Genomic DNA, 13,565 nt, shown 5'->3' with positions numbered 1-13,565 from the left:
GTCAGGCTCTGGGCTGATGGCTCAGAGCCTGGAGCCTGTTTCCGATTCTGTGTCTTCCTCTCTCTCTGCCCCTCCCCCGTTCATGCTCTGTCTCTCTCTGTCCCAAAAATAAATAAACGTTGAAAAAAAAAATTTTTTTTTAAAAAAATAAACATTTTTTTAATTCTATTATAAATAATGCTATGTTATAGAATGTGAGCAACTAAAATTTTGAACATAGATACTGTCAAGCTTCTTCCCAAAAAGGTTGTATCAATTTATAGTCACATCAATAATGTTTAAGGACCTGTTTTTGCACAGCTTTAACAAAATAGTGTATTAGCAAACACTTTTGTATATCTGTCAAATGACAGGTTAAAAAAATGATCTCATTTTAATATACTTGTCTCTATATGTGGCTCAACATCTTTTCATATGTTTAAATTTTTATTTTCTTTTCTGCCCATGATTTGGTTTCCTGACTCTGAACTATTCTTGGGTTTCTATTCTTTAAATTGATTTACTGAAATTAACTCCTCTGATAAAAAAGTATTTTGCCCAATCTGTCATTGGTTCTCTGAGTTTGTGGTATTTTATGTCATACAGACATTTAAAATTTTTTATGTAATTAATTCAATGATTTTTGTTATGTCTAGGTTTTATGTCAAGCTCTGAAAGATCTTGCTCAGTCATTTTACATATCAAATGAAAATGTTTAATCTCCCCCAGGTTTTCATCTAGTACTTGAATGGTTTCACTTATTTGCATTTGCATATGGAAATTGCTTTTGTATAAGGAATGGGATGGGAATCCGATTTTATTTTTCCCCAAATAGAACCTAGTTGTCACAAAACCATTTTTTTTTAACCATTTATTTTCTTATAGGAAAATGTCACCCTCACCCTATACTAGGTTCCCTGACTCATTTGTGCTTGTCTCTATTCTTTATTCTCTGCTACTAATCACAGTCTATTCACACACCAGTACTGAAATCTAAAAATTACTATGGTTCTACAATATGACTTAAAATGATACTGCGCAGGGGTGCCTGGGTGGCTCAGTCGGTTATATGCCAATAAAAGAGTTTAGAAAGAGGAGGGGGAGAATTTTATTGGGAGTCCTAGGCAATGCTAATTTTAACCAAATCACTTCCAGCCATTTGTGGACATAGGTAAAAAATAATTTATTTTGGGGGGCGCCTGGGTCGCTCAATTGGTTAAGCATCCAACTCCTGATTTCAGCTCAGGTCGTGATCTCAGGGTCGTGAGATCTGGGCATGGAACCTGCGAAAAATTCTCACCTTTTCCCTCAGCCCCTCCCCCATGCTCGCTCGCTCGCTCTCAAAAAAAAGGTTAAAAAAAAAAGGAAAGAACATAATCTTAGAATGAACAAAGAATATCCTTTTTTAAAAATAATACTGGGCAGTCATCACTCACTAAATGTTTTTATCACAGCTTCACTGGCTACCATTACATGATGAATTTTCCATACGAGTGTCAGAATTAGCATGGTACGTTAAAAAAATCATTTTGCAATTTTTTTTTTTTAATTTTTTTTTTTCAACGTTTATTTATTTTTGGGACAGAGAGAGACAGAGCATGAACGGGCGAGGGGCAGAGAGAGAGGGAGACACAGAATCGGAAACAGGCTCCAGGCTCCGAGCCATCAGCCCAGAGCCCGACGCGGGGCTCGAACTCACGGACCGTGAGATCGTGACCTGGTTGAAGTCGGACGCTTAACCGACTGCGCCACCCAGGCGCCCCTCATTTTGCAATTATTATTTGGATCATGCTAACAAACTAAATGTCCACTGACAGATGAATGGGTAAACAAAATGTGGCATAAACATACAATGGAATATTACTAAGCCTCAAAAGTAAATGAAATCCTGATACATGTTATAACATGAATAAACTCAAGACATTATGCTAAGTGAAATAAGCCAGATACAAAATTACAAATACTATGTGATTCCAGTTATAGGAGTTTCCTAAAATAGTCTAATTTATAGAGATAGAAAGTAGAACCGTGGTCACCAGGGGCTGGGGGGGAATGAAGGAATAGGGCGTTAGTGTTTAATGGGTAGAGAGTTTCAGTATGGGATGATAAAAATAGTTCTGGAGATGGATAATGGTGATGGCTTCACAACAAAATAAACATACTAAAGGCCTCTAAACTATACACTTAAAAAATGTTTAAAATTGTAAATTTTTATTGGCTGAGTAATATTCCTGTGTGTGTGTGTACATGTGTACACCGTATCTTATCCTTCATCTTTTGATGGGACAGATTACCTGCTTCTTAAACTTGGCTATTGTAAATAATACTCCAATAAACATAGAGGGACATATATCTGTTTGAATTAGTGTTTCCATTTTCTTTAGGTAAATACCCAGTAGTGGAATTACTGGATCCTATGGTACTTCTATTTTTAGTTTTTTGAGGAACCACCATACTGTTTTCATCTATAAAGAACTCATACAACTCAATACCAAAAACATCTGATTAAAAACTGGACAGAGGACCTGAACAGACATTTTTACAAAGACATACAGATGACCAACAAACAAATGAAAAGACGGTCAACATCACTAATCATCAGGGAAATACAAATCAAAACCACAATGAGGTATTACTTCACAACAGTCAGAATGGCTAGTATCAAAAAGACAACAGTGTTGGTGAGGTTGTGGAGAAAATGAACCCCTGTGCCAAAGGGGAGGGGAGTGGGGCAAATGGGCAAAATGGATGAAGGGATTAAGAGGAACAAATTTTCAGTAATAAAGTAAGTGACAAGGATGAAAAGTATATCATAGGGAATATAGTTAATAATACTATGATATACATATTGTGGTGAGCGTTTCATAATATATATTATTTTTGAAATACTATGTTGTATACCTGAAACTAATTTAATATTATGTCAACTACACTTCAATTAAACATTTTAGGGGCACCTGGGTGGCTCAGTCGGTTAAGCATCCGACCTCGGCTCAAGTCATGATCTCACGGTTCGGGAGTTCAAGCCCTGTGTCGGGCTCTGTGCTAACAGCTCAGAGCCTGGAGACTGCTTCGGATTCTGTTTCTCCCTCTCCCTGCCCCTGCCCTGCTCATGTGCATGCTCTCTCTCTCTCAAATACAAAAAACATTAAAAAACAAATTTTTTAAAATATGATGGTAAATTTTTCTAAAAAGGAAAAAATATTGCATCACTATTACATTTGAACATAATAAAATTTTCTTTTTTAGTCTTTCTCTTTTTTTTTTTTACTCTCAAGTTAGTCAACATAGCCATAGTCTTGGCTTCAGAGGTAGAACCCAGTGCTCATCTGAAAAAGTGCCCTCCTTAATGCCCCCCACCCGGGGCGGGGGGGGGGGGGGAGGTTAAATGCATAAAAGAATGTTTTAAATTCAGATTGTTCACAGAGAAATTTCAGTAAATACTATTTTCTAAAAGAGTGACAAAATATAATAGGCATATTTAATATACTCAAGTGTTTAACTTTATTTCAAGGGCACCTAAGACAGTGAAATGGAAAGGAAACTGGCCATCAGAATGGGAACACATGAATTCCTAGCTCAGTTAAAATATTCTACTCTAATGGTTTCCTCTTCCTGTTTCTACAACCTTACGTGAGAAAATTAAACTTCTAGCTGTAAAAATTCTGTGACTTAAGTAATTAAAATTTAAAACCAGATAAATTTAAACTATATACTCTAATGTTTTATTTAAACATCTGAACATTAATAATATGCAATAAATACATACTTACTGTAAAACAAGAGTAAGTAATTTTATTGCTTGTACTGCAACATCATATTCTTTGTCAAGGGTCATAGATACAATTCTATCCTAAGGACAAAAAAATTAAGATATTTTTAAAGTAAAAATTAGAAAAAAAAATTTTTTTAAATAAAGTAAAAATTAGAGAAAAATATTTTCAAACAACAGGTAATTTTTAAAAACTTAAAGTTATACTAACCTTGAACCGACTGGTAAAAAGCTCCAGTTTGGAATTAAGCTCTTTGTTATAATAAAGCCCTTGTAGAGCAGTGAGACATTTGAGTCTTACCTCACCTTGCTAAATGAAACAAGAGGAGAAAATGCATTAAAACTCTACATATCTTCAACGTGAATATTCAAGACATAAACAGTATTTTCTACTTTAAATATTTAAGTATCTTCCATACAATTCTCCAAAACTTTCATTTTCAAAACCTCTCATCCCTGATAATGCAAAAATAGAAATCAATACATACATTTAAGACTAAAGACCTTTTGGGTTACTATTTCTGTAGGTCAAATGAAAATTTTTTGAAAACTTATTCAGAGCAATACTACCGTGAAAGACAATAGTAGAACATTTGACAGCAGGTTTTCCTTCAAAAAAAGTATCTGTAAAGGATGTATGCTAAGAACTTCAAGGCTAGTGAAAAGGTAGCCTGAGAGAAAGGTAGATTAACAAAAAACAGAAAATAAAAAAGGTCAAAGGCAAAGTAATTTATAATCTGTCAAAGATATGTGTTTATCAAAGAGAGAAGAAAAGTTAGAAAAATTTTAAAAGTATTTAGCACTCACATATTAAGAATAAGGACTCTTCTGGATGCTCTAAGAAATGCCTGACCACCACCTCATACATGATTCTAATGTTTCGCTATAAAAAGTAATTCAAGATTGATGTCCAAATCAGTGGCCAAGATTTAAAAGTCTAGGAGACCATGTTCTCATGGAAAAGATAGAAAAGAATAAAAGAGAGGGGCCTATAGGAATGTGGTCCCAGGCATACCTATACGCAGATACTCCTCACGAATGAGAGCTGTAGATAGCTATGCCTATATGTACACAAATATTCTATAAGAGCATATCTCACCTTATCATGCATAGTCCAACCAACATACTTTAAATAACTGTCATTTAGAAAGGCATCACTATACATTTTCATCCAAATGCCAATTTCTTCAATGCAAATAGCTCGGATTTCAGCTATTGCATCACTAAATGAAGGAAAGAAAAATTACATATATTAGTGCCACTACAGCAACAGGATTTGTGATTTAGTCAAGAGATGCCAAATACCTTTATGGATTACTGGGGATTTAAAAGTAGAACTGATGCATGACACCTGAATGCTTACAGTCTATTTGGCAAAGCATAATAGTCATCGCATGAATATTTAAAATTAAATAAAACTACAAACAAAATTGAATCCCTCACCTTTTATATCATGCCATATCCCAGCCTCTGCTCACACCTGCTGGGCACAGTGTGTTCAGAAAACAGCAGGCACACTAGTCTAGTTAGAGCATAATTTTCCAGGAGAGAATTAGATACACATAACATTGAGGCCAAGCTAAATTTGGATTTGAATGTCAGACTAAATTTATTTTGAATTCAGCCTATAGATACTGGTGAGTTACTGAAGGCTTCTGAGCAGAGGAAGAACAACAAAAGAATGTTTTAGGAAAACTTCAATAATCTCTAGGTATGAGAAATGGTGGGAGAATAGACTAAGATAATGGTGACACCAGAAACAAAAAGGAAAAAATGGACAAAGGGACATTACAAAGGAAGTAATTCAATAATTGACAAGTTGAGGAAGTGAGGGAGAAGTTGAATAAAAATGCGACCAACATTTAAATAGGTTAGAGGAGAAATGGTGATAAGATTACCTATTTCTTTCCTCTGCTCATTCAAAACAAAACAAAACAAAATGAACAAAAAAAACCCTTAAATCTATCCAAACTTTCCCACTGACACGCAAAACAGTAGAGCCCAGAATTGTCATGCATAGTTTCTATTAACATAGTACATCCAAAGGCAATGAAGTATTCTGTGCTCTGAGTCCTAATCATAGAAGTAGCTTCCATCTGCTGGGCAGCTATAAGTCAAGCACATTACCCCATTTTTCAGAGAGAAAACATCAACTTCAGAGCAGTTAAATAACTTGACTATCGAGTAGCTCAATCAGTGTCAGTGGAAGACCTTACCTTCTAACACTGATCTTGTTCCAGTGCTCCTTCCACTGATTTATACTGCCTAAACCACTAAATACCCAAACTTGAATAGGAAAAAAGAATTACATCGAGGGCGCCTGGGTGGCTCAGTCAGTTAAACATCTGACTCTTGATTTCTTGATATTGGCTCAGGTCATGATCTGGCGGTTCATGAGATCAAGCCCTGCATCAGGCTGCACGCTGACAGCACAGAGCCTACTTGGGATTCTCTCCCTCTCTCTCTGCCACTAGCTCCCGTGTGCATTTGTGTGCTCTCTCTCTCTCTTAGAATAAATGAATAAATTTAAACTCTATAAAAAAAAGAATTACATAGAAAAAATGTCCTGACTTACCGGTATCTATGTACAAACACTCCCTTAAATATTGCATTCATCATATTTTCTATCTCGTCTTGATTTTCCTGAAGCTGAAAAGAATACATCATTTCTTTTCAATTGTAAGGAAGGACAATGAAAAGAACTTCTAGAAGTTGTTACAAGTACAAATGCAGGTCTCCCCAGTATTTTGGTAATTAAATCTAATTTTTAATTCTGCTAGACAACAGTAACCATACACAAAAATTAACAGCTGCTGTAGATCAGGTAGCCAAAGTCCCTTGATACCTAGAATATTTGACGTGGCTTTTAATGTTTACCTGGTAGATTAGCCTTTTCTAAGGGTCACAAATTTCCACTGTAAAAAGGCACATAAGAATCTGTGAAGTAATTTATTATCACACGTATCACCTATTATAGAACATGTATGTTCATATGAAAAAAGCCTAACATTATTTCATTATCTTGGTCATAATCATCAGAAAAAGAAATGTTACAGTGCTTGTTCAAAGAACAAAAGATATTTGAGTAAAATAACTTAGTAAAAATGAATCTCCCTGCTAAATTCTTTTGAAGGAAACAAATCGCACCTTAAATAATCAAGTAAACATTTTAAAATCTTAGTTTACTTATCTACTCCCATTATTTTTCAATTCAGAGTTTGAGAATGAAGACAAAATTGTTTCAGAGCTTGAGAGGAGAAAAATCTTTCACAGTTTAAGTATCAATGAGCTTTTAGATTATGTTCTGTGCTTTTGTAAAATGTATTTTTTTCTTTTATAAATACATTCTTGCATTTCCAAATAATGCTAATAAGGGCATGTGCTTCTTATATTCATTAGCACAGATAAATAGTCAAATGTACAAGGTGGTCAAAAACTTAACCCTAACCTAGAAGTATTAATATCTTATACCTGTACAGGAATTTTAATCTCAAAATCCTTTTACCTATATCCACTCGTTTCTATGCTCACAATCTTAAAATAATGTCCAAGAATTGGACCATAATTTCAAGGCCTAAGACATGCATTATGTTTACCTAATAAATCTGATGAACGTTATTATCTAAATTAAGGGGCAAAAAGGTCAATTCTTCCATTTCAAACTATACAAAAAAGATGAATTTAGGTAGGGGGAAAATATGGACAAGATTTTGAGGCTTTTGTTGAGTCAGGACATTTTAAAGTTATTGACTATCCCAAAAATAATCAACTAAAATTGTAGCTACTACCAACCCCAAATATGTCAAAATCAAGTAGGAATTTATGGATTACCATGGCAAATATTAACTCAACTGCATTACTAACACTTCTAAAACATCAGATCTTGCATATTAGAAATGAGCACAAACATCACAAATATCAGACAGCAAAATATGTATCACTAATGAAGGAGGAATTTAAAATCACAAACAACATTAAAATATTTTATTTAGGGGGTGCCTGGGTGGCTCAGTCGGTTATGTGTTCAACTTTGGCGCAGGTCAAGATCTTGCGGCTTGTGAGTTCGAGCCCCACGTCAAGCTCTGTGCTGACAGCGCCAAGCCTGGAGCCTGCTTCGGATTCTGTGTCTCCCTCTCTCTCTGTGCCCCTCCCCTGCTCACCCTCTGTGTCTTTCGCGCAAAAATAAACATTAAAAAAAAATTTTTAAGGCTGAAAAATAGTCTCCTCATTCAAAGTTAAATTTGGCGGTCAGTTGTTAATGCTAACTGCCCTCCTATACTACCAAAAAAAAAAAAAAAAAGGGCAGCAATTGAGACACCATGAATAGCCCATAAGTAATTTTTCACAGTGATGTCACAGAAGTAAAACCTGAATTCATTCTAACAACAAGCTTGGGGAAGAAGTTAACAGAGACATTTTCATGGCAGAGATAAATACTAAGGCTTAAAACAACTTGTCTGAATGGCCAGGACTCCTTACTTAAAACCTTGAACTCTTAATCCTAGTCCACACAGAAAAGAAAATGCATGCAAAAGGTACTGCTGGCTTGCACAGTCAACCGAACTGGACATTTAAACAACCTGAAATGTTATTTAAATTTAAGTCATTCCCAAAAGTTTGATGAACTTGCAAAGTTATATGATAATTCACGGTGGCCACGTTGGTCATGGATTAACAGATTAAATATTTAATACAGGGGCATCTGGGTGCTCAATCAATAAAGCATCTAACTCTTGACTTTAGCTCACGTCATGGCTTCACAGTTCATGAGCTCCAGCTCTGTGTAGCGCTGCACACTACAGTGCAGAGACTGCTTAGGACTCGCTCTCTCTGACCCTCCTCGCTCAAGCTCACACACGTGCATGTGCGCATTCTCTCTCTCTCGCTCTTGATAAATAAATAAATAAATAAATAGCATTAAAAAAAACTCAACACAAAAGTTTACCTCCTTCCGCTTCTGTAGCAGGAGTTCTAGCCTCTCATTGGCTCGTTTTCCAATCATTTTATTCCGTTCTGCCTCATACTGTCTTTGTGTGTTATCCATATTAATGCTAAGATTTAGTGCCACATTCACCAAAGCTGTCATCAACTTCATAGCTATTTTTAAATGGAAAATGTTGAAATTAGTTTCACAGATGCAAAATTTTACAATTTAATATCAAGTTAAGAGAAATTAAGGACAAAATGGGCTGTTCTGCTTCTAACAGAAAAGAAATATACAGCTGCTACAAATGACAACAACAAAATAAACAACAGCTAATGTGTACTGAATACTTACTATGTCAGTTACCTATGTTACAGTACTTTTCATGGATTATCTCCTAAACCTCACAACAGCTCTCAAAGTCAAGTATCCCCATTTCATTCACGAGGAAACTGAAGGCCAGGGAGATTAAGGAATATGCCTGGTATTATACAGTTCATATAAGTAGTTAAACCAGTATCCAAAACTAGGCAATCTGGGGCACCCGGGTGGCTCAGTCCGTTACACATCTGACTTTGGCTCAGGTCATGATCTTACAGTCCAGGAGTTTGAGTCCCGGTGCTGACAGCTCAGAGCCTGAGGGGGCCTGCTTCAGATTCTGTGTCTCCCTTTCTCTATCTGCCCCTCCCCCACTCGTGCTCTGTCTCTGTCTCTGTCTCTCTCTCTGTCAAAAATAAACTTTTAAAAAACCAGGTAATCTGACTTTAGACTATGCTCATATCCCACTACTCTAAACTGTGTCCCCTATGATCTTTTTCAGAGATATTTCACCTTCTAAGTAAATTTTGCTTCATATAGCAGTCATTTAGCGATCTCCATAACCAAAGGGAGAAGCAATCTGAGTGCTCATGTCAAACTATAGTGTGTAAAACTGTGTCTCCCTCTTTCTCTGTCCCTCCCCCTCTTGTACTCTCTCTCTCAAAAATAAACAAACATTAAAAAAAAATGTTTTTAAATAAAGTGCTTTTTATTACACTTCCTCCAGATTCCCACCTTCTGTTACCGAACCCTGGCTCCTGAGACCAGACTTACTGTGATTTAAAACTACTATCTCACCATTTTATGCGTTTTTTAGTTTACTCCAGACTACTTCTCATTGCATAATAGAACAGCACAAAACTAAATCTTAATTTGTGGCTACTGGGTGTCTTTAAAAGGGATCCTCAATTTTCTCTTTAGAGCTATTTCATTCCCTCAGATTGTTATTCTGATCTAAAATTATCCACCTTACGTCATCACACTTATTTTCATTTACTTTAGCCATCAAGTTCTTAATATTAAACACTACCTAAATTCATAGAGCAAGAACACATTCTTATTTTGTGACTTCCAATCTAAAAACAAAAATCCTATAGAAAGATTGCCTGCATTTTTTTTCCTCTACTCCCTTCCCTCAGATTACCTGCATTTTTTGAAAATGGAAGACTTAGCAAAAGTACGTTTTTAATTGTACCTTTAATTCTTTAGGAAAATAAAGGATAAAAATATCCCCACACTTAAAGAATGAAAAATTTTTGCAGAAATCATATATTCTAGCATTAAGGCTTATAATACTATAGTAACAATGAAAGTCTAGTTGATTTTTTTCCAACTGAAACCAAGAAGTACATATTCAGTGATAGCATATCAACAATTTTACTTTTAGCACAAAGGAGGAACCAAAAGATTTTATAAACACCAACACCAAAAATCACTGTTCTAGAATTATGTAAGGCTTAAAAATATAACTCATTTCAAAAATCAAAGAATTTAGCTCAGTCTAAAGTTACTCTGAAACATAAAAAAAAATAAAATAAAATAAACTTTTGTGGCGTGATTAAAGAATAAACATGATCCTGCCAGGACCATCAAACCAGGAGGGACAGTGCATAATCAGAGACAAAATAAGGGTCATTAGGACTACATATCCAAAGTGACTGACAGTCTCCCCAAATTTGCTGTCAATATTCTCCCTGATAAAACGTCTTTCAAAAACATGACACATTCCTATCCACTTCTTTTCCCCTTCTGTGGCATAGCAATCAAGTAGGTTTAACACAAGAAAATCACAATATATACTAACTATACCTTTAAAAATCAAAACTGAAAATATCATTGCATTCCCAGTAATTCATGGGGCAAGGGGGGGGAGTGGAGGAAGAGTGTCCTGTTGATGGTTACTCTACAAGCAAAATTAATTTGTGTGATTATTTCATTTCTATTAATGAAAACGATTTTCATCTCTAACCTAAAGAAATACGCAAAAAAATTTTAAATACTGACCTGCCAGGGTGCTTGTATGTCGAAATGCTCTGACTTGTGAGTCAGACAATCCTGTAAGAAGTGAAATGACTGTATCCATCATGTACTCATCATATATGATGCTATACTGACACTGCCGTACTAATACGCCAATGAATTCACAAAAACTGGATTTGAACTTCTTCCACTGAGGCCCAGCCATGGTAAGTGGATAGTCTCCACTATCCTAAAAACAAAAATTTTAAACAGGAATTTCATTTAAAACACATGATTTAACAAAATTTCGCTTGTCTTTGAAATTCCCTAGGCAAAAGCTGAAAATAGACTCCTTTACCTCACCCTTCTTCTCCATTAAATCCTCAAAGTAGGCAGGAGAATATGCAAAGGTGGAGGTACCTTTGAACACTTCTCTTTAAGACCAAAATGGATATTCTGAATTCACTTTAACTAATAAAAATATATACCATTACTCAACGTTAAAAATATAAACGTTCTCCCATCAAAGCAAAACATTATTCTGATTAACAAAGATAAACTGATTAAATTTCTTTAAAACAAAAGCATAGCAAAAATCAAACCAATGTTCTATTTTTAATGGATTAAAAATGATGAAATCATACTCTCAGCCAGTCTAAATGATGTTATGATTTATAAATAATCAAAAGATTACAATGTATATTTATTTTCATTAGCTTCAAGGACATCAGTCAAAAGACATAAACAATGACATAGTTATTTTTTTTAAATGATATAATTTTTAAAAGAAATGTAAAGATAGCTAGTATAGCCTGGAAAGACTGGTACTTGAGTTTTCTTCTACATAAAGATGGGGCATTCTCCAGTGCAGTTACATTGAGAATCCCCATAAATCATTAAAAACAAATCCTTAAAAAATAAAAACGAAGGCCAATACTCCACAGAACATCCAAAAGTAAGAGTTGCTTTCAAGAGTATCCTAGAGACTTTAGATCATTTTACTGGTACAGTTTAGTACATTTTTTAACCATGATATATTTTTTTTCTTAAGTAGACTCCACGCCCAACAAGGGGGCTTGAACTCACAACTCTAAGATCAAAAGTTGCATGCTCTACCAACTGAGCCAGCCAGGCACCCCTATATTTTGTCATCAGAGAAACATTTTTTTTTTTAAATTTTAGGTCATGGCATATAGAAGTTGAACTATTATTTCTCATCTGAGAACAAGATCCTAATATTCCAGAAAAAACCTTTCTTCCATATTATCTGATTAAATCATTTAGTGGCTACAATGAACTGTATCATCTTAATTGTTGTTAGTTTGCAGATACTTTCAAATCAGATTTCAGGATTCTTATCTCAAATAGCTATTTCCCTTTAGTAAGAAGGTTCTCACTAAAACATTTTGATATTAGTAAGTTAAAATAAAGTAGTCCCTCCCACCATTATCCAGTTTCATTTTCCACCTTTCAGTTACCCACAGTCAACCTCCATCCAAGAGCAGATGATCTTTCTTCTGAGGTATTGTCAGAAGGTCAATAGTAGCCTAACACTATGTCACAACACCTATGTCACTCACCCCACTTCACCTCATCATGTAGGTAATTTTGTCATCTCACATCATCATAAGGGTGAGTACAGCACAAGATATTTTGAGAGAGACAGACTACAATCATGTAACTTTTATTACAGTATAGTGTTAGAATTGTTCTGTTTTATTGTGAGTTATTGTTAATCTCTTATTCTGTCTAATTAATAAATTAAACTTTATCACAGGTATGTATACATAGAAAAAATATAGAATATATAGGGTCTGGTACTATTTGTGGCTTCAGGCATCCACTGGAGATCTTGGAATGTATCCCCCGGGGATAAAGGAAGGAGTGGGGGGCGGGGAGGGACTGCTGTAATACCATTACTCATAATTACCTCTCAACTACTTGGAGACTGATTAATAGCACTTAGTGATCATCAAAGTCTTTTTAAACAAATCTTGTCTATCTTTTAGAATGATAGTTGAAAGCTCCTTCATCACAGTAAGCAAGAAAAAAAATGATCAAGTAAAACTCAAATTAGACCAGACTTTCTACTTGAAAATCCACAGCGACAAGTTTTGAAGAGTAAACCTGCTGGTCCTGGAATGCAGCTGTGAACCCTGCCCTGAAGGAGCTTACATTATAGTAAATCTGTCTTTATTGGTAACAATACTTCAAAGACATCACTGTGATAAAGAATTCACTCAAGTCTAAGCTAGTGTTTTTTTATTTGCATTGTTCTTATTACTCATATTTGAAACATAAAAGATATTCTAAATAATGTATAGAGAACTGACCCTTAAACAACATGGGTTTGAACTGTACGGGTCCACTTATACATGGATTTTCTTCAATAACATATGTATAGTACTGTAAATTTATTTTCTTAGTAACATTTTCTTTCCTCTACCTTACTTTATTATAAGAATATGGTATATAACATACAAATGTTTGTTAATCGACCGTTCACTGGTAAAGCTTCCAGGGAAGAGTAGGCTATTATAATAGTTAGGGGGGGTGGGGCAAAGTTACATGCCTATTTTTGACCATGGTGGTTGGGGGGGGGGGGGGGCGCAG

General features: G+C 35.1%; 1 protein-coding gene across 1 annotated transcript in view; it reads right to left on the bottom strand.

Moving 5' to 3' along the window:
• STAG2 (STAG2 cohesin complex component) overlaps positions 1-13,565 on the bottom strand; it is an 87,379-nt gene that overhangs the window by 50,229 nt on the left and 23,585 nt on the right. Inside the window, exons 5-11 of the mRNA XM_040467983.1 lie at positions 12,515-12,519; positions 10,998-11,202; positions 8,697-8,848; positions 6,327-6,400; positions 4,851-4,974; positions 3,963-4,061; positions 3,753-3,832 (exon numbers count right to left, since the gene is read on the bottom strand). Of these exons, the coding sequence (XP_040323917.1) occupies positions 3,753-3,832; positions 3,963-4,061; positions 4,851-4,974; positions 6,327-6,400; positions 8,697-8,848; positions 10,998-11,202; positions 12,515-12,519 (739 nt within the window). The remainder of the gene's footprint in view (positions 1-3,752; positions 3,833-3,962; positions 4,062-4,850; positions 4,975-6,326; positions 6,401-8,696; positions 8,849-10,997; positions 11,203-12,514; positions 12,520-13,565) is intronic.

This window comes from Herpailurus yagouaroundi, unplaced genomic scaffold (assembly GCF_014898765.1).
Source record: "Herpailurus yagouaroundi ecotype Mexico unplaced genomic scaffold, PumYag 67641, whole genome shotgun sequence".
NCBI lineage: Eukaryota > Metazoa > Chordata > Mammalia > Carnivora > Felidae > Herpailurus > Herpailurus yagouaroundi.
This window is presented reverse-complemented; position numbering and strand designations above follow the sequence as displayed.